Source organism: Rhinolophus ferrumequinum, chromosome 4 (assembly GCF_004115265.2).
Source record: "Rhinolophus ferrumequinum isolate MPI-CBG mRhiFer1 chromosome 4, mRhiFer1_v1.p, whole genome shotgun sequence".
In the NCBI taxonomy this organism is placed as follows: domain Eukaryota; kingdom Metazoa; phylum Chordata; class Mammalia; order Chiroptera; family Rhinolophidae; genus Rhinolophus; species Rhinolophus ferrumequinum.
Genome location: NC_046287.1, coordinates 71,287,948 through 71,315,153, shown reverse-complemented (window position 1 = coordinate 71,315,153; position 27,206 = coordinate 71,287,948). Strand labels below are relative to the sequence as shown.

At 36.9% G+C, this 27,206-nt stretch overlaps 1 protein-coding gene across 2 annotated transcripts in view; it reads right to left on the bottom strand.

The window, feature by feature from the left end:
• TUSC3 (tumor suppressor candidate 3) overlaps positions 1-17,766 on the bottom strand; it is a 149,615-nt gene extending 131,849 nt beyond the window's left edge. Inside the window, exon 1 of one of the 2 annotated variants that reach the window (XM_033105008.1) lies at positions 17,419-17,766. In XM_033105008.1, coding sequence (XP_032960899.1) covers positions 17,419-17,556 — 138 coding nt within the window. In that variant the 5' untranslated portion in view covers positions 17,557-17,766. The remainder of the gene's footprint in view (positions 1-17,418) is intronic. The other variant, XM_033105009.1, reaches the window with a different exon arrangement.
• Positions 17,767-27,206: the final 9,440 nt, after the last annotated feature.

Sequence of the window (27,206 nt, the reverse complement as noted above, 5' to 3'; positions counted from 1 at the left end):
ACGGGTGGAAGACTTACTGGGTCTGGGCTCTTAATCTTAATCACAACCTCTAATTAATCACGGGCAATTCCTGGGAAGCCAGGCTTAAAAATAAAAACAAGGAGGAAAAAACATGAAAGTGTTCAAAGGTGGAACACTGCAGGGGAAATAGACTCCACAGAAGTAATCCAGGCAAGCCACTAAACAAATGAAAAAAAATAATAAAATAAAAAAGAACACCAATGAGCTAGGGGAAAGAGGGCAGTAGTCAGAATCCAGAGTTGCTAAAATATCTAAAATCCAGTTTTCAACAAAAAAACATGCATAGAAACCACAAAAACACATGCAGAAAAACAGAAAAGTGTGATCTCGCACAGGGCAAAAAAAGCCGGTGAGAAAAAAACTGCCTCTGAATGTGCCCAGATTGTACTTAACACTTGGACTTAACACTTCAAAGTACCTATTATAAATATGTTCAAAGAATTAAAAAAAAAAAAGTTGAAGAATTATACAAAAGGGTGACAATAACTCATCAAATAAACAATACAGAGAAACTATAAAACATAACCAAATGAAAATTAGAGCGTTCAAAACATGCTTTCTACCTCAAAAAAAAATCTAAGCAGTAGCAAACTGTCCTGACATGATTATCATCAAATAAAATATTTTGATTATTAACTCTAGCATCCACTGTGTAAGACGGCAGATTTGCTTTTTAAAAATATCTAAACCAAAATATACCAATTATGTTGTCTTTAATAAATAACACGATTCAGACTGTTTTCATTAGATATGCTTGTAATGGTGCTGGTAACAGTCGTAGTTTATTCCGTTGCCATGGGGTAACATGGGGTAACATGGGGAAAGCATCCCCTTTCCTTCCCGAATGTCTTCCCATTCTGATGATCAATTAATTATAGGGTCACCCAGCTATGTGTATCCTTACAAGTTGTTTATAGCATTTTTACCTTTAATCTTTCATTATTTAATTACCAATTTAAAAATGTTAATATGAATTTTTAGAAACATAAGAGTTGTAGATATTCAAAGTGGTCAAAGCATACTTTCTCATGGCATGAAGGTATCCTCAACCCATTTGGGTGTACAAGTAGTAAAGAAAGGTGTTGGCACTACATCAAAAACAAGAATTTATAAACACTGGTTTAAGTCTCATTCTCAAGGAAAACAACAAATTTAATTTAGCTCTATTTTCACACCCTGATAGGAAAAGCAATGCATTCATAAATTTCTGATTCACTTTTATAACCCTTTCTCAGATTAAAAGTTCATTTAAATCTAGGGTAAAGTTCATTTAAATCTAGACTATTTGCAAAAGTCTAAAACATCATTTCCATCAAAAATATGAATTATATATTTGCAAAACAAGTATACTTCTTTTTTGAAGTATACTTTGAAAAGGAATTTTGAAAAGGAAAAGTATATTTTGTCCTCCTAATTAATGTAACAATGTATGTGCACACATACATATTTAAGTTCTTAATATTTTAATTAGTTGCCATGAAAAGATTCCATTTCACTTGAAAAATAACAAGTATAAATAGTCATTGCAAAACAAAATCAAATTATTTCCACTCAGTAGTCTTTTAATACCACATTAGACACTTTACAAGGGAGCTTTAGTCCTTTTTAAAACAAAGTGTTAAGAATCAAACACCACAAAATGAACTTTACCAAAGTTCTATGATTTCCTAATACACACAGTATTAGGAAATAATTAGGAAATAAATACACAATATATATTTATATACAAAAATATGTATGTATACAAAAATCATTCAATTGATTACGTCCCATAAAATGTGCGTTTAAAATGAAAATGTAGTATATTAAAAAAATCACTAATTGCTTTTGATAAGTTAAGCTTACAATATAAAATTTTTCTAAACAATAAATTCAAGAAAAATTTCCATCAAAACTAAATGTTCTGTAGAGAAAAAAAATCCCGTAAGTTAAACTACTTTTTCTCCTTCAAAAAAAATCCTTAAAATATAGTAACACTAGGATAGTTAGTTCCACAGCAGGACACATTCCTTACAAGTGGACATATGAATTTAGACTTGCTTATTAGGTTCTAATTGGCTGATCCCACTAAATGTTTTCCAAGTGATTTACACCCAGCTGAAAACCCATTTGGACACAAAGCATAACATCTAGCTAAAATAATGTTTGATTGACCTATTTCTCTAAGGTGGTTGCAAAAAACAGAATATTTGTGCCTCCTCAAAATTCACATGTTGAAATCCTAACTCCTGATGTGATTATCCCTAACTTCCAATGTATTAGGTCATGAGGGTGGAGTCTTCATGAATTGGATTAATGCCTTGTAAAAAGGACCCATGAAGTTCTCTTGCCCTTTTTAAGCCAAATGAGGATAAAATGAGAAGTCAGCCTATCTGCAAAGGGGTAGAGGTCTTCACCAGAATTGGATCATGCTGGCAGCCTGACTGGACGGGTAACTGAGAAATAAATGTCTGTTGTTTATAAACCACCCAGTCAGTCTATGCTGCTTTGTTACAGCAGCCTAAACTGACTGAGACAATGGTATAAGCCCTCCCAAATCCTCAAGAGGAATGAAGACAAAGTTAGTTACAAAATGACCTCTGGCTCTTACAGAAACAACTGAGCAAAAACCCTAAAACAAGTTTTGTGTGGCAGAGTTACCAGAAGAATAATCCTCATGTAAATTACTCTCATGCGGTTAAGAGGGAGCTGAATGCTTTACTAAACCAAATCTATTTTCCCAGCCCACCTTAACCTACCTGATAAAAGTAGAAAAGAACTTTCAGTTTTAAGAAAGGACCTGGGCAAGAGAGACAATCTGATAAACTCTAAGTACCCTAAGGAAGAAAAGAGAGGAGGATGACAAGTAAACAGAGGAAAAGAAGTTGAGTACTAGAGAAGAATGATACCTCCTGACAATTTTCTAACCTATGCAATTTTCCCATACTCATTAAATGAATTTACACTTATAATCATAGTTGTATCCCCTTTTGGTAACCACAATGAGGAATACAGCAGGTTAAATCTCTATGGATCTTGATGGTGAGGGTGCAGAATGCCAGGGAGGGAGGGAGGCAAAGAGGGAGAGAGAGGGAGCGAGCTATCAAGTGAGTGCAAAAATAACTAGCAAGTGACAATAAAGTGCATTAACAATCAGAATGCCAGTTACTCTCCCTTAATAGGGAAATGCTGAATTTCCTTTCCACCTAAGCCTGATAACGGATTAAAAAAGACTGTAAAAACTACAGGAACAAAATATCACCCAAAAATGGCAATAGAAATAGCTAAAATTACCTAAGGAAAGAATTGGCTTAGCCAGCTTCTTCATTATGATTGACTTAGCCTGCTTCTTCTTCATTCTGTACCTGTACTTAGGTGGTTTTTTGTTTTGTTTTGTTTTGTTTTCCCCCTTATGTTTGGAATTGCCAGGGAAGTTTGTACGATGGCATTGGGGGCAAATCTCCAATGTCTGCATGTCCCGAGGCAGCTTTTCTTCCAGAATACCTTTTCAATAACGTTTAAAAAAAAATCTAGAGAAAAGAAACTAGAGACAGGGTTTCCCTTTGGGTTAAAGAGCAGATTTGTTTCCTATCTATAATAATGAATATGTATCTCCGGCAGGGCAAAGGTTGAATGGGTTTTCTAGTACTCCCTTCAAAAGACCAAGGTTCCCTAAACTCAGGGTTCCTCAGCACAGCATCCAGGAGGGCCCACCTCAGCACCACCCCATGGGATGAGGGATGAGAGGGGAAAAGGAGCCCATGTGAATCTGAACGTCACTGATACTGCCTGCTGTGTCTGGAGTAATAAACTACCCAAATCCACTTGGGCTCCCCGTCTCCTTAGCAGCAGAATCTATGGAAGTGTGGTAAGCCAACCTGGCAGCTGCCACCACACTGCTGTTTGAACTATTTAAGTGCTTGACATATGTAAGCCTTGCATTGCTGAAACTGTAATAACTTTAGATGCTGACTCTACTGGAAGGCAGTATAGCTGTGATTCTCTTGTTTCTCAAACAGAATAATCCTAGGCACCCTTGGGGTGACTTGTCAGTGTGCCAAGAAAAACAATATCGCATCCTGAAGCAACAGTTACATGCAACAAGAGAATACAAAAAATAGACAATCACATAAAAAAAAAAGAAATAAACTAATAATGGAATAGAAAGCAAAGTTTGCAGAATATTTTAATATAAAAGCTCACAGATATTTTGAATAATCAGGTGGCTTCACGCTGGACCGCCAGATCCCCCGTGGTATGCATTCCCTCTGCTACCTTCCGTATGAGAAGCACAGATAGAAGAGTAGTTAATTAAGAGCAACGCCTTGCAAGTCAGTTCTGCATCTGAACAACAGCACAACTGCTAACTGCATGATTTGGGGCAAATAACTTCAACTCTCTGAACCTCATCTATAAAATTAAATTGTAGTAGGTTGTTGTGCTTACATGAGATAAATATATATATATATATAAATATATATATATATATTTATATATATATATATAAATATATAAATAAATAAAACAGTTACAGCATAGCCTATAGCAGGTATTTCATAAATGGTAGCTATTGCCAGTGGTTTATTATAAACTATGTTGAAACATACCAATACAATGTAAATATTACTGTTTGTTTTCATTAATTCTAAACATTGACGTATTTTTAAAATAATTTCGAAATTTCTTCTTCCAAGCACAGAACTACTAGTAGTTGCTGCTCTATGAAAAGATTGCGTTTTCTTTAGAGTAACAAAGCAAGGGGGAAAAGCGTAAGTCTACATCTGAATTTATGTAGTTTTATATGATACACACACACACACACACACACTCGTATATATACACACAAACCTCTTGTACAACACTAAATGGATCACAAGTCGTACACAAGAGTGTAACGTGGTGTTTAAATACAAAGAGAAAGAAATTTCTATCAGGATTCCTATAAAATCATTCTAATCAATCAACAAAAACATAAAACATATTCAACACTAACCATACATCCATTTTAAACCTCTTCTAACTAACTCAGGAGATCATATGTCCCAGCTAGGCCAGGGACAGTCCCAGCTTACTCCTATTATCGCACCAAAATTATTAATTGCAACTGGTTTTCACTCTCAAGTGTCCTTGTTTGGACTATAAATTCCATGTTCACCCTACTTCTAAACAACTGGCTCCTTCTGGCCGTGCCCTGCTCCAGATGTCAGGATAATTATACAGATATTCTGAGACAGATTAAATAAACTTTATGTGCATGTATTACAATGATAGTTTCATTATCATTATGCTACAATTTGTTATCTCAAGTTCATATGGTAAAATTTCCTCTGATTCTCACCTCAATTAGTCTAAATTTAGTCTAAATTTAAGGAGTATATATTTTGAATGGAAATGAATTGCCCATAATTTTCCAGCAGGTACCAAAATACAAACCTATAAAAATGAAGGTAGAACAGTGAAACAAATGAGTAACTAAAAGAATTAAGCTGCGTATGTATCTCACAGTATTGCTGTGCCAAATACAGAAGCATCTAGTACAAAAACACTTCAACAACTTAATTTTAAGAGTGCAAATAAACTTCTGTTTCATGTATTCTTAATCATATATAATAGTAATAAAAGAAATTAAGGGATTGAATTATAATGATTTCCCGAATTTTGCTCATTCAATGCATGATTAATTATACAATAATAATCTTCAAAAGTGATTCACCAAGAAACTGTCAAGTCTAAAGCAGGTCAGGTCTACCTGGAAATATTTAGTAAATAGTTACATTTTCCTAAAATTACTAAAGAAAGTAGTCAACCACAGGGATTTACCAGAAAACCATGAGGTTAAAGCCTGGAATAGAATATAAGAAAAAAATGAAGGAAAAGGTAATCTCCATTTACCAAAACCTGAAGTGTGAAAATACATGATAAAGTTTTACTCCAATTCACCAATTTGTATTTATTTATATACTTTAAATTCTGTATTACCTTCCTAATGAAAGCTGAAAGAAATGGTAAATGGCTTTCATATTTATCAACATGCCTTTAATTAAAAACGATACAAGCCTAACGTGTTCTAGCCTGGGTGAAAAGGAACTGTGTAAGTATACATAACACGGAAGGATGTAGATAGGTCTGGTTTCAGGAATGAATAGATCCAAGAATTTGACTGGTGTTGTCAGTATTCTCTCTAGCCATAGAAGCTCCAGGGGAGCAACCGTTTTTATATGTTTTGTTTATTTCTGTATTGGGGGCACTTAGAACAAAGACTGACATAGAGTTAGTACTCAAATATTTACTGAATTGGTGAAAATCTCTTCTCTTTATTTGCTTAGTTTCTACACATCAGAGTTTTTCATGCCAGAAGTGAAAGGCAACCTAAAATCACATCCTTCTAATTTCATGTGCCAATTAGCAAGTAACCTCATTGTTAGTTCCACTTAGAAAAATCCCAGTGAATGACTCTATGTCACCTGCCCAATCCTGTGTCAAATATGACAAGTGGGATGAATAGTAAGACTATCCTAGCCTGGTAATATACTTACCTATGTGGTCACAGAGGAGGGGCTGTTAAGAAGAAAATAAAAGAGGAAAAGGAGAGGAGACCTACAGAGAATAATAGGTACCACACCTTATTTAATGTGTCCCTCCTAACCAGCAACCCAAACACAACCTAGCCTTTCAGCAATTTCATAGCAGCTTTCAGTCCTGTATGTGCCACAGGAGATGCTCCTTATCTAAGTACTTAATATGTGCACACACAAAAATGCAAAGACACATAGAGAGGCAAAATTTATTTCCGAGATGTGATCAAACAATACGGTGAATGTTTAAATAGAAAAACTCATTATAGTAAAAGACACATTGCCATTAATCCCGCTCAAAACATTCCCCCTCACTTTGAACACACTCATCCCATCATTCTTGCCACTTTCTGAAGCAGTTCTGGAAGTCCTCTTTTGTGTCTTTAGTTGCGCTGTCGTGGCTGCATCGATGTCCTGAATCATTTTGACTTTGGCAAAGAGCCAGAAGCTGTACGGTGCCAGATACGGTAAATAAAGTGGGTGAGGACACACCACAATGGTTTTACTTGACAGAAATTGCCATATACCAGAAGTGATGTGTGACACGGGGCACTGTCATGATGAAGGATGACTTACAGCACACTTTAAAACACACCTTCTCTCAACAGTAGCTCACACCAGACTGACCGCACTGAACAAGTTGAAACTTGTCACACAGTTACTAAGGTTTGATGTGCTGCTTCCTGTATTGAAGATCCCTGCCTTTCAGCTGGATGGCACTCGGCAGCAGCATTCACCATATTTTGTGATCATAATGGAAAAAGATCTGTGTCACATACCGCTTCTGGTACAGCAATTTCTGTCAAATAAAAACATTACGATGTATCCTCAACCACCTTATTCACCAGATCTGGCACAATGGGACTTCTGGCTCTTCCCCAAAGTCAAATGATTCAGGACATGGAGGCAGCCACAATAGTGCAACTTAAGTCACTCACAAAAGAGGACTTCCAGAACTGCTTCAGAAAGTGGCAAGAATGATGGGATAAGTGTGTTCGAAGTGAGGAGGAGTACTTTGAGGGGGATTAATGGCAATATGTCTTTTACTGTAATGAGTTTTTTGTTTTTCTTTTAATTTAAACATTCACCATATTTTTTTATCACACTTTTTCATATGTTATACTACTCATGTCCAACCACTTATAAAACTAGTCCCTGTACAGACATTCATTCTTATTTTAACTTAGCATCTATCCCAAAAAAACCACGTCACACTATTTTTTCGGTAGTCTCACATTTGACTGCAATCTTATAAAAGGATAAAGGTTTTATCAGATTGATTTTTAAAAACTGATGCAGAACCACTCAAATTATATGTAAAACGACTGACAGATGAACTGTCAGAATTATAACAATTAACATATAAAAAGAGAAAAACAAAACAATATAAGTACTTCAAAAAAGAATAATATGGTATCAAATAATTGAAAGATGCCCCTGAGAAAACTGGTAAACCTGAACATATTGTGAATATGACCTCCAAAATTATGCTCCAGAAGTCAAGCATTAACTGAAGATGTCCATCATGCTATCACATAATTTTATTGAGAAAAATCACACCAAAAATATCAGCACTTATTCATTATTTATCCTAACAGATCAGGACTACTTGCAATTAAAAGTTAAATTTTAAGCATATAATCAAATGAATGAATTTTCATAATTTTGATTTAATTTTATATAGATAACTTCAAAGCTTTTTTTTTAATGCCTATGAAATACTGTTCCTTTTAACTAGATTCATAAACTGGCCTCTTTCCATGTACTATTTAACTTCAGTTAAAGGGGAACCTTGTATACTTAAGAAGCATTTGCTACTATCCTAAGTATTAAACACCTAATCGGGGCAAGATACTGGACGAAGTTCTATGGGAGATTTGAAGATGAACAATGTAAAGGACATTATGCTAATATTGGCAGAATTTTTAAAAATGTGCTATAAAAACACCAGGAGAGTGATCAATGGTGGCCAATTAAAGAAACAATTAAGTTAGAGACAATTTTTTTAATTGAAAAATTATTAACTTTAGTGCTCTTCTGAAAATAAAACTTCCCCTACTGCCCCAAAGTATTTTTCAATTCATCATTAAAATGAACAAGGTGTGCAAGTTGAAAGCCATCTTTGATCTACCTCAACTCTAATTTTTTTAACTAACAAAAGTACTGTGACCCAGAAAGATGGAATGGCTTAACCAAGAGGACAGTTAAGAGTTGAAAGAGCTGTAACTAGAATCTTTGTCATGGATTCCCAACTGGCTGCCCCACTGTCTTAGTCAAGAGCAAATTCAATAAAACCCCTCCGTGGGAGCCATTACTAAGTGAAGGCCAAAGGAGAACACAGTACGAACTAAAACAAAATATGACGTATGTGACAACTTTTAGGAATATGTGTCTTCTGTGAGGCAAGGCAAAGAAGTACATGTACCTACTCTGAGGTATACCTTATGGAAACAGGAGTGAACTCAGAAGCAAAAGACCCATGTTTGAGGCACAGCTCTTTCCCTTACCAGCTGTGTGGTACCTTAGCACAAAAATCCTTGAAGTTAGGTTCTCCTTTCTTAAAATGGTAACAAGACCACTTGTTCAAAATAATTCTATGAAAAATAAACGAGATGATGCTATGGTTTTAAAGCTGTATTCCTCACAACACCAACCCCTGAGATCTGCTCCTGAGTTCTAGAAGCATGTTAAATGTGATGGTGCAAATATACGGGCAATAAAACTGTGGCATCCCACGGAGAGAGGGGCATACTATTAAAGAACAGCTATTGAGTCCCATGCTTTAGCCTAGACATTGCCAAAAGCACACTGTGCTAAATATGCGAACAGCACCATCATCCGACAGTGTAGTCCAGAGAGGAAACTGAGAACGCATACTGAGTTAGTTCAGAGGCTGAGACAGTGATGTGTTAACAAATGATGGACACAAATGTTAGAAGTCTGTTTTCCTTGTACAATATATTCATAAAGGTAAATACAAGGAAAATGTGCTGCTCGAAACCAGGTGTGTTTAAATATACAGAAAGAGATGAGATTTGTTTTAGTATTTAGTTTTCAGCATCTCTATTATTAAAAGTAAACTAGGCTGTGGGACTGTAGCACCAAATAGAGCCCCAAATTGAGTGACTTATATCCACACAGCACTCCAGGGCAGAAATCAGGGCAGCAGGGAGACTCCCCACACAGGCATGGACTCCAGGAGAACGGATGCTCTGCCATCTGCAACATGCGGCTTTCCAGGTCACTCTTTACATAGCCAAACAGTCATACAAAAAGAGCTTTTATCAGTCAGGCTTCAGTCAGGAAAACAGAAAGTGTTCCACGTGCTCCAAATATAGAGGTACTGAATGCAGGAACTTAGAAGCAGCTTAGAGCACCACTGGAGAGCTCACAAGAAACTAAGGTAAGGAAAGCCGCTACGGACAATCTCAGCGCACAATACCAAAGCAGGTGATTGTCAAGAGTTTACCTGGAGCTCTTAGATTTCTCGAAGGCTTCCACCAAGTAGCTTGGTCTACAACAGCTAAGAGGATAGCTGTGATAGGCTAAACAATGCCCCACCCCACAAGATGTTCATATCCTAATTCCCAGAAACTTGGAGTATGTTACTTTACGTGCTAAAAGGAACTATGTAGATGTGATTAAGGAAAGGATCTTGAAATGGGGAGATTATCCTACATTAGCTGAGCAGGCCCAATATAACTATTTAGGTTTTATGAGAGGAAAGCAAGAGACTCAGTCAATAGTAGGGGTGAGGATGCAAGCAAGAGGTTGGAGTGATGCAAGAATCAGGAAGAATTCAGGCAGCCTCTGGAAGCTGAACAAGACAAGGAAATGGATTTTACCCTTAGAGCTTCCAGAAGGAACCAGCTTTGCAGACACCTTGACATTAGCCCAGTGAAGCTGATTTTGGACTTCTGATCTCCAGAACTATCAGATCATAAATGTGTTGTTTTAAGCCAGTAAGTCCATGATAATTTGTTACGGGAACAATAGGAAATTCATACAGTGGTTTCTTGAATCTACCTGGACTATTTCTGAAGAACAGTGGCCTTTCTCCTCCTTTTCTGCCTTCTAAATCTCAGTGGCACAGTAACAGACCCTCACAGGAAAGCTCGTGATGTAGTCAGTGCAGGTGAGTCCTCTGAGCAGGATGGTAGAGGACAATCAGCACAACCCGAGGCCAGATCTTCATGGGCCAGGCAGGAGATGACACAGAGCACTCCAGTCACATTCCACTGGCCAGAACTTTGTCACATGACCCTAAAAAAGGCGGAGGAAACTGGAGAACATAGTCTAGTTTGTGTCGGTGAAGGAGGGAAAAAAAAAACTGATGTGGTAAACAACTCGGGCAAACCATCACAGAATTTAGAAAAAAATATAATAAAATCTGATAAAAATATGAAAGCCACAGAAGGAAAGCAACAGAAGTAGCTCTCTAAAAGCTGCTGACATATGTTCAGAGAATCATTGTGTATGCACAAACAAAAGCGGCTTTTAAAAAGATGTATATATCTTTCAAAACATAGGATAATGCCATACAAATTGTCAATTTTATTAAGGCATTATCTTTAAATCTTACACGAGTCAGACTTAGTAATGAAAATGTAGATATTGGATTCCACAATTTACTTTTTTATAATACCAGTCTGTTGGCAACTGAATGAAGGTAAGGTGCTACTATAAATATTTCAAATAAGACAAGAAATCAATTTTTAGTTTTGCTAATAATGTTAACTCAAAAACAATATGGCTGTCTCAACTTACGTCTATCTTCCTAATACTCTCTATAATTAATAAGCACAATTTGGAATGGCAGGGTCCATTACTATGAGGCCTATAGAGACACACGGAGTAGCAACCATAAAAATTAAAAATTAAAAAAAAACACTACACTTAATATTCAAAATGAGTATTTTTTTCTTATTTTGAAACTGCAAGTAAATATTAGATAGAAGAATAGTGGTTTATCCTGTAATGGGTGGGGGGAAGATTTCTATAAAATACTTAATTTCTTTCTAATGTTTAATGTTAATTATTAGTTTCCCTATGAAAAATATCTATTGCTCTTCCAAACTTCTTTATCAGTTTAATTGGTATCCTGAGGCTACTCATTGGTAAGATGAGTGAACTGATTAAAATAATTCTTATCATTTCTAACTACATATTTTTATGAATAATGATTTCTCAGTACTACGCAATTTTAGAACAATGAGCTTTAAAATCACTCTGAGGATGCTTTCACTCCATCCTCACAGGTTTCAGCTTATTCTTATTCTTCCTCACCTTACAGTCAGCCATCCTCCCTTCCCAGCTGTCTTTGGACCACAAGCTCCAGCAGCAAACACTGAAACAATAGCCTTACTTAACCCGCTCCCACCATTGTATAACATCAAATCCCTATAACAAATTCAGATACGTGCAAACATACATCCTTGTATGTTCATCTTCTTATGAATCTGCTTCTGATTGAACCCTGACTGATACATGTGACTGATACAATTTTATAGGCATTGTTAAATGTCTTATATTGAATAATGTTGTCCTGTAAACTATCATACCTGTTTATGTTGATTTTATAGGCTGCCATAGAGGGTGCCAAAAAAATGTATACACATTTTAAGAAAGTAAAACTGTATTAAAAGTGTAATACTCAATATATACCGATAACAAAAGATGAATACAAGTCACGTTTGACTTCTGCAATTACAAGAGGTGCTAAACGTGGTTACCACCAGTGTCCACACACTTCTGATTATGGTGAACTACTGCTTGAGCAATACTGACCAAAGTGTCCACTTGTATACATTTTTTTGGCACCCCTGATATAAAAAAAAAAATATATCTCAAAGTGTAGGCTCATCCACTTTAGTAGGGAGAATTCCAAAATAATCCCCAATGACCCCATACCCTGATATATTTTCCTCCCCATGAGTATGGATGATACCTGTGAATGTGGTGGAATAGCACTCCCATAATTGTTACCTTATATGGCAAAGATCTGCAGATGTACGGCCCCAACCAGTTAACTTTGAGTTGCTGAAAAGGGAGATTACACTGGGTGGGCCTAACCTAATCAGGTGAGATTTTTCGAAGCAAGTTCAGTGTTAGAGAGGCATTCCTACTGGTCTGGAAGAAAGCAAGCAGCCATGTTTTAAACTGCCTAGGGTGGGGACCACATGGTGAGGATCTGAGGATGGTTCAAAGAGCTGAAAGAACATACCTAACAAGAAAATAAGGAACTCAGTCCTATGACTGCCAGAAATTAAATTCTGCCAACAACCTGAATGAGCTGGAAAGAAGACCTAGAGATCCAGATGAGAATACAGCATAGCCACACTTTAATTTCAGCCTCTTCAGATCCTGAACAATAAAAGAAAAACAAAACCCTAGCTATGCAAGGCATCCGACCTATAGAAACTATGAGATTAAAAAAATGAGTGTTATTTTAAGTCACTAAATTTGCAGTAATGTCTTATGCAAGGATAGAAAACTAATATACTAACAAACCACCTTTGCATTTATATCCAATTTCTTAATGGTCATCATGGATTATTCATCTTAAGAGAACCATGTAAAATGATAGATCAATTGCTAAGCAGTTCTATTATTACCTACACCACACTTTCTAAGAGATAAAGATTTTAGAACAGGACATTTTATATGCAATCTACAAATAATATCTCAGAAGAAATTCATGAGACAACACTGATGGGTAAATCACTGCAGTGTTTAACCTCAGGCAGTAATTCTGCATTGAAACTCCAGTTTGTAAGAAAATGCTGGAAAGAGTTTTTATCTCCAAAATCTCTGAAGCCAGAGACTCCTGCCTCATGGTTATTGCTGTTGTTTTTCCATTTCTTTCTTAGGTATTAAAGCTTATTGAAAAATTGACTCTTACCTCTATTTACTAATAGTTTTGATAATTTGTATCCAGAAATCATACAGTATTGATATTTTTAATCACAGAACTATAAATTGAAACTGACATATCTCATAAAATGATCCATAGCTGAGACAGTCTATAAGAAATTTAGCTAAAGTTGATACTGCTTAAACAAAAGGCTGCAATTTGTAAGGTATCAAATGTTGCCAAATTTCTACATGATCATTTAAACAGAAGCAATATTCCATACATCTACGAAATACTGAAAACACGAGTTTATCTGATTCATAAAAATGTCATAACATTAGAAAACTGATTTGAGACTTTGAAAATAAGATAGGAGAGAAATGAAGGTTGCCATTATTCGCCTGCAATTTCTCATTTTAGGACTGCAATACTGTCACATCAAATCAAAGAAAAACGTTTATGTAAAATTTTCAAAATCACAACTAATTCCTCACATTTTACACATCTGTAATCAGTGTTCCCTTAATCTCTTTGTCAGAACCCTAGAGCTACTAAAATGGAAACCATTCATTCCCCTTAACTTTCACTCAGGAACAAGGGTAGAGTTAGCACCCTCTTAGTTTTGTATCCTCACGTAAAAACTCCTGTTCCTTTAGGAGCCATACCTTAAAAGTATAACATCATCTACCTTGTTTAGACACTGTCATCTAGTGAACTTTTGGTCACTACCTTTCACCCTCCCATTATTCTGAGTAATGGATAAAGTCCACATAAACAATCTTACACCCTCTTCTTTCATCTCCTATCCTCATAATTTCCAATAATGAACCTCCACTTCACTTCAGCCACCTACCACCAAGGTCTCATCTGTACTGACAATAGACAAAAATTCCTGTAAGTGCTGTAGAGAAATAAACATGGAGATACAGCTATGTGAGCAAAAATGAGGAGTCCCTCCTCTAAAATGGTAGGCAGGGGCATAACTTGCCTAAACTGACACTGGAGGGACGCATGTAAGAATGGTAAGATATAAACAGGAAAGTTAGACAAAGGCTCACTCAGGAAAAGCTCTAAATAGCATGCAGATTACTTTGGATTGCATCTTATAGGCATTTCAACAATATTTAAACAGTACCCCTGTCGGTCATTGGTCAGAAAAGCCTTGGGGGTATCTTTAGCTGGGGTGGGGACATGAGCGGTAAAAAAAATTCACACTTAAAGATTTGAGACTAAAACGTGCCTGACTTTCTGGCTTTGGCAAATAGATGTATGAAAATGCTTTAATTAGTGTTAGGGAATGTAGAAGGTATAGTTTTGGGGGAAAAAAAGATGGAACAGAAACTCACTTTCATCCTTTCTTAATCCATGCAGATTATAGCTAATCATTTTCCTGCAGAAAGGATAAATTATTATAACAGCTGCTTTTGATGATGGCAAAGTCAGTCCACTGGAAATAATTACAGAATTTGAGCTCTTTTTATATTATCAGAAGAGTTCATTGTAGATTAAAACAATTCTAAATAATGGTGATTAGTTGATAAGTGTTAACAATGTGAGAAATAGAGAAACCATCAAAATAAAGGAAACCCATGATGTACTAGAAAAGCAAATGATACACTGCCAAGAAGCTAGTTTCCCACAAAGTCATATCACAAGTGAGGATTCAAAAATTAGTTTTTAATGATTGTCTGCAATGTAATTAAGGAAAGTGACTACAAAAATCTCTAGTCAATTTTCTTGGCCTATTCACTATTTCTCTTGACTATATTCTTAGAGAATTTAACAAAACTACATTTTAATAAAAATATTTTCATCAAGAAACATATATACACATATGTGTACACACACACACAGAAATCCATACCACTAATTCTTCCATGACACAAAATTTCCTGGGAAGTTCTCAAACAATGCAAGAGTTTGGAATTTTTAGTGTTTCACTATAAAATAAGTAATAGACAATTTATTCCAGTAACTATGTAATTTATAATTATAAAGTCAGTTTATTTAGCAAAAACAATTAATTCAAAATTTTTTATCACATTTTATGATCTCATCATGTCTAATGCTTTCATTTAAGTGAGGAACACATAACAGCTACCAATTATTGATTTGTTACATTCTAAACGTTGCACTAAGCGCTTTATATATATACAGTCTTATTTAACCCTAATGACAATCCTGAGATGTAGGTATTATATCTGTATTTTAAAACAAAGAAACTAAAATTCAGGGAACTTAAGTGGTTTGCCTGATGTCATACAATTAGATAGGCGCTGAGTTGTAACTGGACCATCTGACTCAAAAACCTATTGTGGTAACTATTTCTGTCATAAACCAACTAATGTCCACTCTTGATTCCAGGCTTAACTTTAGACTTCAATTTGGCTTCCCAAATTGAAGGAATACATCATTCATGCCAAGTCCACTCTGGTATTTATGTCAGTAATATGTATAGTGAGCTAAGTTCCAACTGTTATACTTTCTCGTTCACTGTTTTTCATCCAGTATTAGAAGAGATCACAAAAAATATTTCAATAGAACCATGTTATCGTAATTTATAATTATACCAAATTAACAAACGTTTTTGCATGTTATAGTAGTCTTATAACTGGAGATGCTAAAATGCTCTGATGATGTACACTTTTTAGACTTTTCAGTTTTTTTGTTTTTCTTTTAACTGAAAGTTACTGAGGTCACAGTGGTCTATGTAGGAGATAAAACAATATTCATACAGTCCCTCATCGTTTTTTTTATATTACCGTCTGCTTTGGTAATCAACAAAAAAAAAAAAAAAACTACTTTTTTAATTTCCTCCCTTTCTCAAGAAAAACTATGAAATCTAAAACTCCTGGAATGTGGTATATACATATCAAATGCTAAAAAACATATCTTTAATTTATATTTGAAAAGGCAGTTTTAACAATGGTTCTTCTTTAATCCTCTTACCAGAACTCCACAAGAATTTTGTATGGCCTACTTTTAAAAAGCTAAAGGGAAGAAGTTGATACTGAGTTCAGAGTGGTTTCAGGCAAGCGTAGAGAAAAAGCATCAGAATCTGTGTGAGGCTCTCTTTTTCACTCTCTCTACCCAACCATCAAGAAAATTGTGGTAATATGTGAAACCTAAATTAGATTTTGAGCCACATGTATGTGAAACTTCACCAGGAAAAACAGTCTCGTATTATATAAAGAGAATTCTCTTACTACGATGATGTACAGTTAGACACCTTACATTTCCAAAATATTTTTTTTCTGATTCTGCTAGACCGACTATCCAAGGTAAAGACAGATAACCGATATTCACAAATTAATCCACAACTACTTTAAATATAGTCAGTTACTTCAACTCTCGCCCTTATCAGTTATTAGAGAACTAAGATTGAAATCAGGTGATCTGACCTTCACAAGTAAATCTTCATAACTTAATGTGAGGTTACTTTCACAATTATACATTGAGTTCAACATAATTACATATATGTATATATTTATATATTGCTATAAAAATATACAATTAAAAATACAGAATAACTTAAGACACATTCTCAATACGGTGTTGCCTCTAGAAACGGATAGCAAAGGGAGCAGAGTAATGAAAATAAGGAACAAACAGTTCCTGTAGGTTTACTACATCCTAATGGGTCTCTTCACATTCAACACACCCCTTTTAGTGACTCAAGCGCCAGAAGGTCCGCCTCCAACTTAGGGTTAAAAGCGCCCCGGGATCTGAAAGGTGTGAGATGCTGAGACGCAAAGGGATGCCTCGCTGTTTTTTGAGAAAACACTGGTCTAGCCCCACAACTGAAACAGTGGGGCCCAAAGGCTTCCAGCTCAGTTGGCTCCCGCCCCAAAGCCAACAACGCTCTTGCCGGATGGCCCAGCTGCCTAGCAACGCGGCAGGACTGCTTAGCAACAGGGCTCGCCCAGGCACGCCCTGGGCCGCCCCAGCCCCCCTGAGCCCACGGGGAAAGGCCAAAGGGATTCATTCTACCTCTTTTTTCTTCTGTCCTCCCCCGAGCTGGATGCAGAGTAGCAGCAGGAGCAGAAGAAAGGGAAAGCTCCCGGTGGGCAGGTACCGCAGCCGCCGCCCCCCCTGTCTCCGGCGTGAAGGAGCGCCCCTGGCACCCATCGCCGCAGGGCAGTGTCTCCTCCACGCTCGGTAACCGTGCGCGCCCAGCTCCTACCGGCGCCCTACACCTGCCAGGCCAGCTGCCAGGAGCCCCCTGCCTGTGCCCTCCTGGGTGCCTGCGGCTTCGCCAGGTACCGGTGCGGCGGCCGAGGACGCCGAGGAGGAAACTGACAGCATCCGGTTCACCGGGAGAGGGGACCTGGAAAAGCCCGGGATGGGGCAGGAAGTGGGCGTGGCGACGGAGCAGCCTCCGCGCCCTGCGCCCTCCGCCGGAGTTTTCCCGAGACCCGCACTGCGGTGGGGTACCATGCTCTCGCTCACTGCGCGAAATCGAAGGTTGTCCACCTACTGAAGCCAATGCTAGGTCCCAGGAGTATGGGAGGGGCCAGTTAGTCCAACACTTTCCCTGGAGCCACATACAGACCTAATTGCCTTTTTGGGAGATGGAGAAGAGCTTTGAGGAATTAATGAGGACTTGGCCACTCTAACCAACTGCAGTCTCGGGTGGTTCACAAACTGAGCCCTTTGGAGCTCTCTAACATAATCCAGAATGCCTGGATGCCTAAAAGCTGCCCACAACTTCACAGCTGTTTCCTGCCACAACTGAGGAGCCAGCGTACGCACCACTTTGTTAATTCGTTTGCTCATTCATTCAGCATTCATGGACCACCAAAGGGCAGAGCAATGTACTAGATGCTTTGAACACAAAAATGAATAGGACTTAATTCAATTCCTGCTCTCTACACATTTTAAGAACAATAGCAGGCCGTTTAGTGAATATTTGATACCCTCCAAGTACTGTTCTAGTATTTCATATGTACCTTTTTAATCCTCTATCTTAAGATTTCTTCACTTGGATCATGAACGCCTTTGATAGTCTAATAAAGCCTATTGACCCAGTCTTAAAATAACACAAAAAACAAGTAAGTAGGATTACAAATGAATCAATTATAATACCATTATCAAAATTAAAACAATTCACCTCCCTCCACCTTATGTTCAACAAACACTTGTATTTTGGGAATACTGGAAAACAATGTAGATGTGAAGACCACGGTATAAACATTCAGACCTCACAATGTGATGATTGACCAAGAGGCACAGAATTGTGAGGCCCTTGACCAACTAAGTGGTGTGAGTAGATAAATTCTGTAATCATATGCAGTCTAGCAGTATATTGTACAGAAATTTTAATAAATTGGTAATTTTTAAGTAGTGGTGATGACAATATTTTTAAATATCTGCTACCATTGTACTGTGACATGAAAATATCTATCATTTGTACAGGAAACAAAGCAATGCATACTGCTAGTACTACTGTTTTGTTGCCTGCCTTCGTAATTGAAGAAAACAAATTTTCATGCAAGGTTAATAGACATACGATTTTTTTTTCAATTAAAGGTTCACAGATGCTATGAAATTTTGTGAACTCCAGGTTAACAACTCCTGCTCCACAAAAACCCTGTCAGATAAGTCCTATTAGAGCAATTTTCAGATAATAAAGACCAGAAAATGTAATTCAAAAATATGTAACCAGAAAAGAGTGGAGCAGGAATTTCAACTTTGGCAGTCTAACTCCATAACCATTCTTATATACTGTGCAATGCCAGCTTTTAAAAAGGAATTTACAAATAAATTTCTCTCTCAGGCTTTTGATTACCAATTCTTATGGGAGCATTTTTGCCTGTAGTACTTATCACTCCCAAAGAATAGCTCCTTGCATTTTCCTTGAGACTTGTGAAAGTGGCCTCAAGTTCTATTTGGAGACGAGTAAATTTATAGTCTAAACATCAGCGTAACATCTTCACTGAGATATACTCACTATCATCAAAATCTATTACCTGTCCCTTTCCCAAACTGATCTTAATTTCTTTATTGTAATTAATGGTACCACTGCCCTCCTAATTGCCAATTTTCAGAGCCTCAGAGCTACCTTCCGTTTCCTCCATTCTCTCCAACTATGATGCTGTCTATATTCAGTTTCCAGGTTACTCTGCCTCCAGTGTCTTAGGAATATGTCTTCTTTTTCCCTTTTTGTAACTCTAGCATTCATTAGAAAGACATTAGACATCATTATTAGTCCATCCTCTTTCCCTTGCTTATAATTTTATCATTCTCCTCTACCAGCCTAATCCAAGATGTCTTAATCCTGCTTCTTGCATTCCATTTTTGGTAAAGCAGCCAGAGTGATCCATTTCATACATAAATCAGTGCAAAGCATTTTCTCTGTCTATAGCATAAAAGCAGTCTTTTCCATGCCTTCAGGACTTTACATCACTTTGCACCTGGCTACCTTTTCAACTTCCTTTCCTACTTTTCTGAGCTTTCTAACTCTGCTCCAGCTAGGGTAGCTTTCTTGTTTTCCTTAAATATGACAAGCATACTCTGCCTTTGGCCTTCACAGTGTTGTTTTAATTGGTGAAACTCTTTTCACATAGTAAACTTTCACATATCATACTTGATCATTTTATTCAGGTCAAAGCCCAGATCTCCTAATATGTCATCTCTTCATCTCTCAGACCACCCTTTCTAAAAAATAAAACCCTTTACCCACACACCACTTAACTTTTTTTTATAGTACCTATCACTACCTGAAAATTATGCTCTTGTTTTCATTTATTTCTAGTCTCTCCCATTAAGATGTAAACTCCATGAGACGGGTTTTATATCCACACTGTCCAGAATAATCCCTGTTTTACATTTTTTGATACTATCTATCCCTCACTGACATTACGCTTTTGTGTTCGTTTAACTATCTTTTCCCATTAGAATGTAATATAAACTACAGAAAGGCAGAGGCTTCATTATCTCTGTGTTTGAATCCACACTACACAGAATAGTACATTTGTTGAATGATTGGGTGAATCCATCCATTCTCTATTCCCTCAAGTACAGCACTAATCATATCGCTGGTTTTAGTCCACAGACTTTCAGTAGCTCTTCACTAGGTTCAAAATGAGGTCCAAACTATCGATAATAGCTCATAGCCAAATTAAACCCTTTATCCTTGCTCTAACACAGCACACCCTTCAAACTGGAATGTGTGCCAAGGACTACATAGTCAATTGGTTTTAAGAGAAATCATTTTCAAATTTCAACTCCCACGTGTACTTTCCTAAAATTGATTGACTTGGAAAACGTGCATGAGGTGAAGGCTATTAGTTTTTCTATTTGCCCAAAGCTTTCTTAGGACAATTACCTTTTCTCTCTTTGCAAAAGAAAGATATCTCTTCCACCCATCCAGATCGCTGTGCTAAGGCGTGCTGCCCCACGGCGTATAAAAACAAAAGAAAGGAAAGGAAGAGGAAGCCTAGGCAGCAAACAAAAGGATAGTTCTAAGTATTTGCATAGGTGTTGAAAAAGTGAATCTAATGACTTAACAAAAATCTTTTTGTTAATCAGAGGTTTCATTTTTTTCACTTTCAACAGTATTGAAAGAACATAATCTAGTTGTCAGCTTCAGATAATTTAAACATCATTTTGGGGATAAAATGCTATGCAATTGTTGTTACATTACTCAAAAGAAATTCAAAGAATTCAGTGATATTGTGATAATAGACACCTTCTATTCCTGTCTATTTATTGTGAACACAGTTTCTTAGCACTTAAAATAAACAAAAATTAAAAATAAGAATAAAGTTAGACTAAATATTATCTCATTTGAGTAATAATATTTATCCATAGATAAGTTAACTAAATTTTTAAAAACTTAAATTATTTCCATAAGTAATATCTTCCTAGTACCATTTTTCTTTTTATGTTTATTAATATTTTCTCAAATTCATAATATAGGTTGTTATTTTTATCAATTAGATACTACTAATAACCAGTGATAACTCAGTGCAAAAGATAAATTTTAATATAGCCAGCCTTATAGTCACAGAAATTTTTTTAAATCAAATTTCAATTTATACAACTCTTTTTTTGCAGAGAAAAATGACTTTCAAGCACAAAAATCCAATAAAAGACTTATGAGCATATTAGTATATAAATACTATATTAGGATAAAATGCTACCTGATTATACAGCTGTTAGGAGGGTAAAGAGATTCAACCACCTAGAAAAACAGTTTGGCAGTATTTACTACAGCTGAGTACATCTACCTATGACCTAGCAGTACCAAATAGACATATACTGTATTTAACAAATGACATGTATAAATTTGCATAGCAGTGTTATTCCTAAAAGTCCAAAGCTGGGAAGACACCAAACATCCATCAACAGTAACAAATAATTTGTGATACAATCATATAAATAAAAATGAACTAATGACATCTATACATAATATGAATGAATTTTACAACATGAGAATCCAGATACAAATCTAATGCATTAGGGTTTATGTGATAATAAATGAAGATCAACCAAATGAGAACAGGCAAAGCGTATTTATTCAGAGCTTGCTACAGTAAGGGAGTAGCCACCATCACCTGAATTTTGGCAAAGACTCAAAAGCAGGCAGAGGAGCAGAAAAGATTAATAGCAGAAAAAGACAGCATGTGTGCCCTAATTGAAGGTTATTGGTGTGAGAATGCTTCAGACAGACTAACTAGAAAAAGGGCATCTTATGTGATTGGTTAGCTTATGTGATTCGGCTTCCTCTAGTTGGTCCTAAGTTGAAAACAGGGACAAAACTGAGGGAAGCTATCAGTTGTTAATCAAGTCCTGGCCACTTGGAGTCAATTGTTACAGAGGTTACTTTTGGAATCCAGCTGAGGATGGGCGCTGGTTGCCAGGAAAACCAACCACGTGATGAGAGGGTTGGAACTTTCAGTCCCACCCCCTGACCTCCAGGCAAAAAGAGGGGCTAGAAGTTGAATCAATTGTCAATAGCCAATGATTTAATCAATCATGTCTATATAATGAAGTCTCCATAAAAATCTAAAAGGATGGGTTTCAGAGAGTTTCTTGTTTGGAGAACACATGGAGATTCCAGGAAAGTGGCATACTTGGAGAGGGCATGGAAGCTCTGCGCCCCTTTCCCCAAATGTTGCCTGATGCAACTCTCCCATTTGGCTTTCTCGTAAGTTATATCGTTTTGTAATAAATCAGTGATCTAGTAAGTGAAATCCTTCTCTGAGTTCTATGAACCACTGTAGCAAATCAATAGAACCCAAGGAGAGAGTCGTCGGAACTTCCAATCTATATAGCCAGTTGGTCAGAAACACAGGTGTGGGGACTTATAAGAACTTTAATATCTTAACTCATGGCCCAACATTTAGATATTTGCAGCTTTAGCTCTGAAGCTGCTTATAAGGTATACGTACGCCCTTTTGGACTCCAAAACCGCCTGTAGAGCAAGCAGCCCCCCTGTGTTGATTGTACTGTTTGATAGATCATACCCCTGTGTGGTTGATAAGCAACACCCCCTGTACAGGAACTGCTCCACCAAAAGCCATCATTCTGTGAGTGTGAACTGAAACTGGGACATTGATAAACGCTTAGTCATATGTTACTCATTGTTCTTACCACTGAAAGTTCATTTGCCCCTATCAATCAGAAAATGAACGATGGTGTTAACACGGGCTTGTGAATGGAGTTTGAAGGGGGGTCAGGAGGGAGACAGTCTCGTAGGACTGAGCCCTTAATCTGTGGAGTCTGACACAGGTAGTGTCAGAATTGAGTAGAGTTGTAGGACAGCCAACTGGTGTCTTAAGAATTGCTTGGTGCTGTGGAAAAAACCCCTCACACATTGGAATTGGATGCAGAACCTTTTTAGTAATTGTCATGTGGGGTGTCTGGTCCCATTCCCCACACTAGAACACAGAATATGGAGAGGCCAAAAAGGAACACCAACGGAGCCATAGATAGGGGAGTCATACCACTATAGTCTTGCTGGTGGCAGGGTTGGAGACACAGGAAGCAGGAGCCACACGATCCGCAATCTGCCATCCTCTTTTCTGCCAACAAACCAACCAACCAACCACGGCAGCTATATCAGTGGCTAATGGCTAACTGGTTACAGCTGATGGTATCTACTACCTGAGCCAGCACCTTTCCAGGTCAGGTGGAGAGCCTGGAAACTGCTCTCTGGGATTCTGTCCCCACAATGATGAATGTCTTTCTTTCCTATTTCTTACTTAAAAATTATCCAGGCACCCAAAGATTATTTACTTGTTAGCTTAATTATATATCTAAGGCAGTTTTATCAATATAACTCTATGATTATGAAAATGTTCTACATCTATACTATCCAACATGGTAGCCACTGGCCATACGTGACTACTGGGAACTTGAAATGTGCTTAATGCAACTGAGGAACTAGATATTTAATTTATTTAATTTTAATTAAATTAAATTTATAGCTACTGTGGCCATTACAGGAGTTGCTACAATCCTGAATAGTCTAAGGTCTTAGAGTTAGTTAAGAAACTGAAACACAATTTTAGTTACCAGACTAAGTCCTTGTGATTGGCAGCATTGTAAGAATTTCATGAAATTAAACTTTAAAAAAGACATCCATTATTATCATTCTATTTACAGTTACTTTTTTTTAAGTCATTAAAACAGTAATAGTTAACTTATGAAACCAGTTTTGGAAATTTAAACCATGTGAAATTTAAACCATGTGGCTTTGTATAAATCTAAATATTGTGCTGGTATTTTTATTTGGTAAACAATTTTACAGACTCTTTAAATAATTCCCTAAGTTATTCTTGTTTATTAGAACTAAGGTCTTCTTTTTTTAATCTCATAATTATAGTAATGAAGACTATTAAGTCAATGCACTTTTCATTCTCCACAATTTTTAAAACAAATGTAACACAATACTATGTTTTTTTGCTTAATGTTTAATTCTTTTATTTTTTTTATTGTTTTATTTTTCCTTTCTGCCTGTGGGGACAGAGCCCCAGAGAGCAGTTTCCAGGCTCTCAGCATCACGTGGAAAGGTGCTGGCTCTGGTAGTGTGGATGGCCATCTGCTGTGACTGGTTGGTCATCAGCTGTAACCAATTAGCCTTTAGCCTAATTGGTTAGTATAATTGCCATGACTGCATTGGTTGTTTGGTTGGTTGGCAGGCAGAAAACCGGACAACGGACAACAGATTGTGGGTTGGGTGGATCCTATTTCCTGTGTGTCTCACCCGGCCACCAGCGAGACTGGGGTGCAGGAAGACCCCTTGTTTGGGGTACCGGTGGATGTTTGCTTTTGTATCTCCAACCCAGCCACCAGCGAGTATATAATGGTATGACTCCCCTATCTATGGCTCCGTGGGTGTTGTTACTTTTTGGCCTCACCATATACTGTGAGGATATGCAGGGAGCAGGACCAGAGTCCCTGAATGACACTGCATTTAAATTAAAAAAAAAAAAGTTTCAATTACAGTTGACATTTAATATTATATTAGTTTCAGATGTACAGTACAGTGGTTAGACATTTACAAAACTTATAAAGTGATCCGCCGGATAAGTCTAGTACCCACCTGGGACCATACATATTTATTACAGAATTATTGACTATATTCCCTACTGTATTTCATATCTCCATGACTATTTTATAAATGCCAATCTGTGCTTCTTAATCCCTTCATGTTTTTCACCCAGCCCCCTAACGCTCCTCCTATCTGGCAACCATTAGTTTGTTCTCTGTATCTATGAGTTTGTTTCTGTTTTGATTATTCATTTATTTTGTTTTTTTAGATTCCCCATATAAGTGAAATCATGTGGTATTTGTCTTTCTCTGTCTGACTTATTTCACTTGGTGTAATATTTTCTAGATCCATCCATGTTGTGGCAAATGGTTAAATTTCATTATTTTTTATGGCCAAATACTTTTCTGTTTTACATATGTACTATACCCTCTTTATCCAATCATCTATCAATGGACATTTATGTTTCTTCCACTTCTTGGCTATTGTAAATAATGCCACAATTAACACAGTGTTTGTCTACACTAGATATTCCCAGAGTGCATGCATACCAAGAAAAATGATTTTTCTAATATATTGCTCTGTAAAATTTCCCAAGCACCAGAAAAAGAGAGGGAGAGGAACAGAAATAGATACAAAGTCAAATTATTAAATTATCATTGTAAAGGGCTTATTATCTCCTGTCTACAAGGAGAGGAGACAAAGCTTAGATATAAGAAAACCCATTTCAACATATATGCACACTAAAGAGAGAGTCTTTGACAATTTTGTCAAGCCATAAAATTGAAAAGCCAGGGTATATTGAACCCTGAAGTATGGAAATGAAATGGAAGGTGAGTCTTCTACATGAAATGATCTTCTGTTGTGGACAAGATAATCTCTCCATGAGGGTTCTTCTCATTTTGTTCCAAAGGAGCTATCATATAAACGTCTCACTACTGTGAAAAATTTCCCCCAATAATCACTGCAATTACAAATTGTCTCTGGGAAATGTCACCAGTCAGAGGGTAAATCTACATTATATATAGAAAACATAAAGGGAAACAGGAGTTTGGCCCGAAGGAGATACAGTTTTAGATTGAGAAGTTCACGCGAGAACTCTAGCAGTCAGTAGGTTGCCACTTGAGCGACCTTGTGTCTCTGGAACTTGCCCTGATCAGAGGCCACCCAAAACCTCCCGACTCTGGCAGATGAAACTAAATAAGTCATTTCTCACAAGACTGAGGGAAAACTCCTTACAAAGTTTTGAAATGGTGACCGAAAGCACTTTTACCCAAAGAACAACTTTCTGAGGACGCCTTCTGAATTCCTTCTTCCTTAGCACTGGCTCAGGGATAGGCTTCCCAGGTCTGTGTCTATTCCCTCCTTATAAACTGTCCTCATGTGGACTAGAAAAGCAGATCACAGAAGTGAATACTACTAGGCCAGAAAAAGATTCACCAAGAAACAATGTAAATCTGATCATACCGTGTTTCCCCTAAAATAAGACCTAGCCAGACGATCTGCTCTAATGCATCTTTTGGAGCAAAAATTAATATAAGACCAATTTTATGTAAGACCCGGTTATATTATATTATATTATATTATACTATACTATATTATATTATATTATTATATAAGACCCAGTCTTATTTTACTATAATTTTTGCTCCAAAAGACACAGTAGAGCTGATGGTCCAACTAGGTCTTATTTTTGGGGAAATAGGGTACAACCAATAAGTCCCAAGAGAACTCACTCTTAAGTAAATAAACAAAACAAAATAAACTCAGTGTTGAAAAGTCACAATGAAATATTAACTGGAGCTCAGTTCAGAGTAAAATTAACCTCCCATCCATGGCCAGGGTGACGCCTGAAACACCTGAACAGACAGAGACTTCAAGGGGTTTCCGGTGAGCACATTATTATTGAGTCGTGTCCTGATCCAATAGTGAGGGTCTCCATTTGTGTTAGCATCCTCCAGCCAAAAAAATGGCTGAAGTGGAACCAACTTGGGTTTATAGGTTCCTTGGTTCCTTGCAAATGAAGATATCTCACCATGAAGACCTATGGGGGAATCTCAAAGGAGGTTAAAGGAGACATGTTTTAGGATTTGGGCTTGTTTTTAATCTTTTTAGGAGGATTCAAGGAAGTGGCTTTGCTCTGGATTGAGAGCCATCAGAAGCAGGGGAAATTCCCTGGTAGGGTATTTTAATAAATTTTGTCTACAAGGTCAGAGGAACAAAGTACGTAGAGCTAAAGATAAAATCAATCAAAAAAGGACCAGTTCCTTTATTAGCTGCA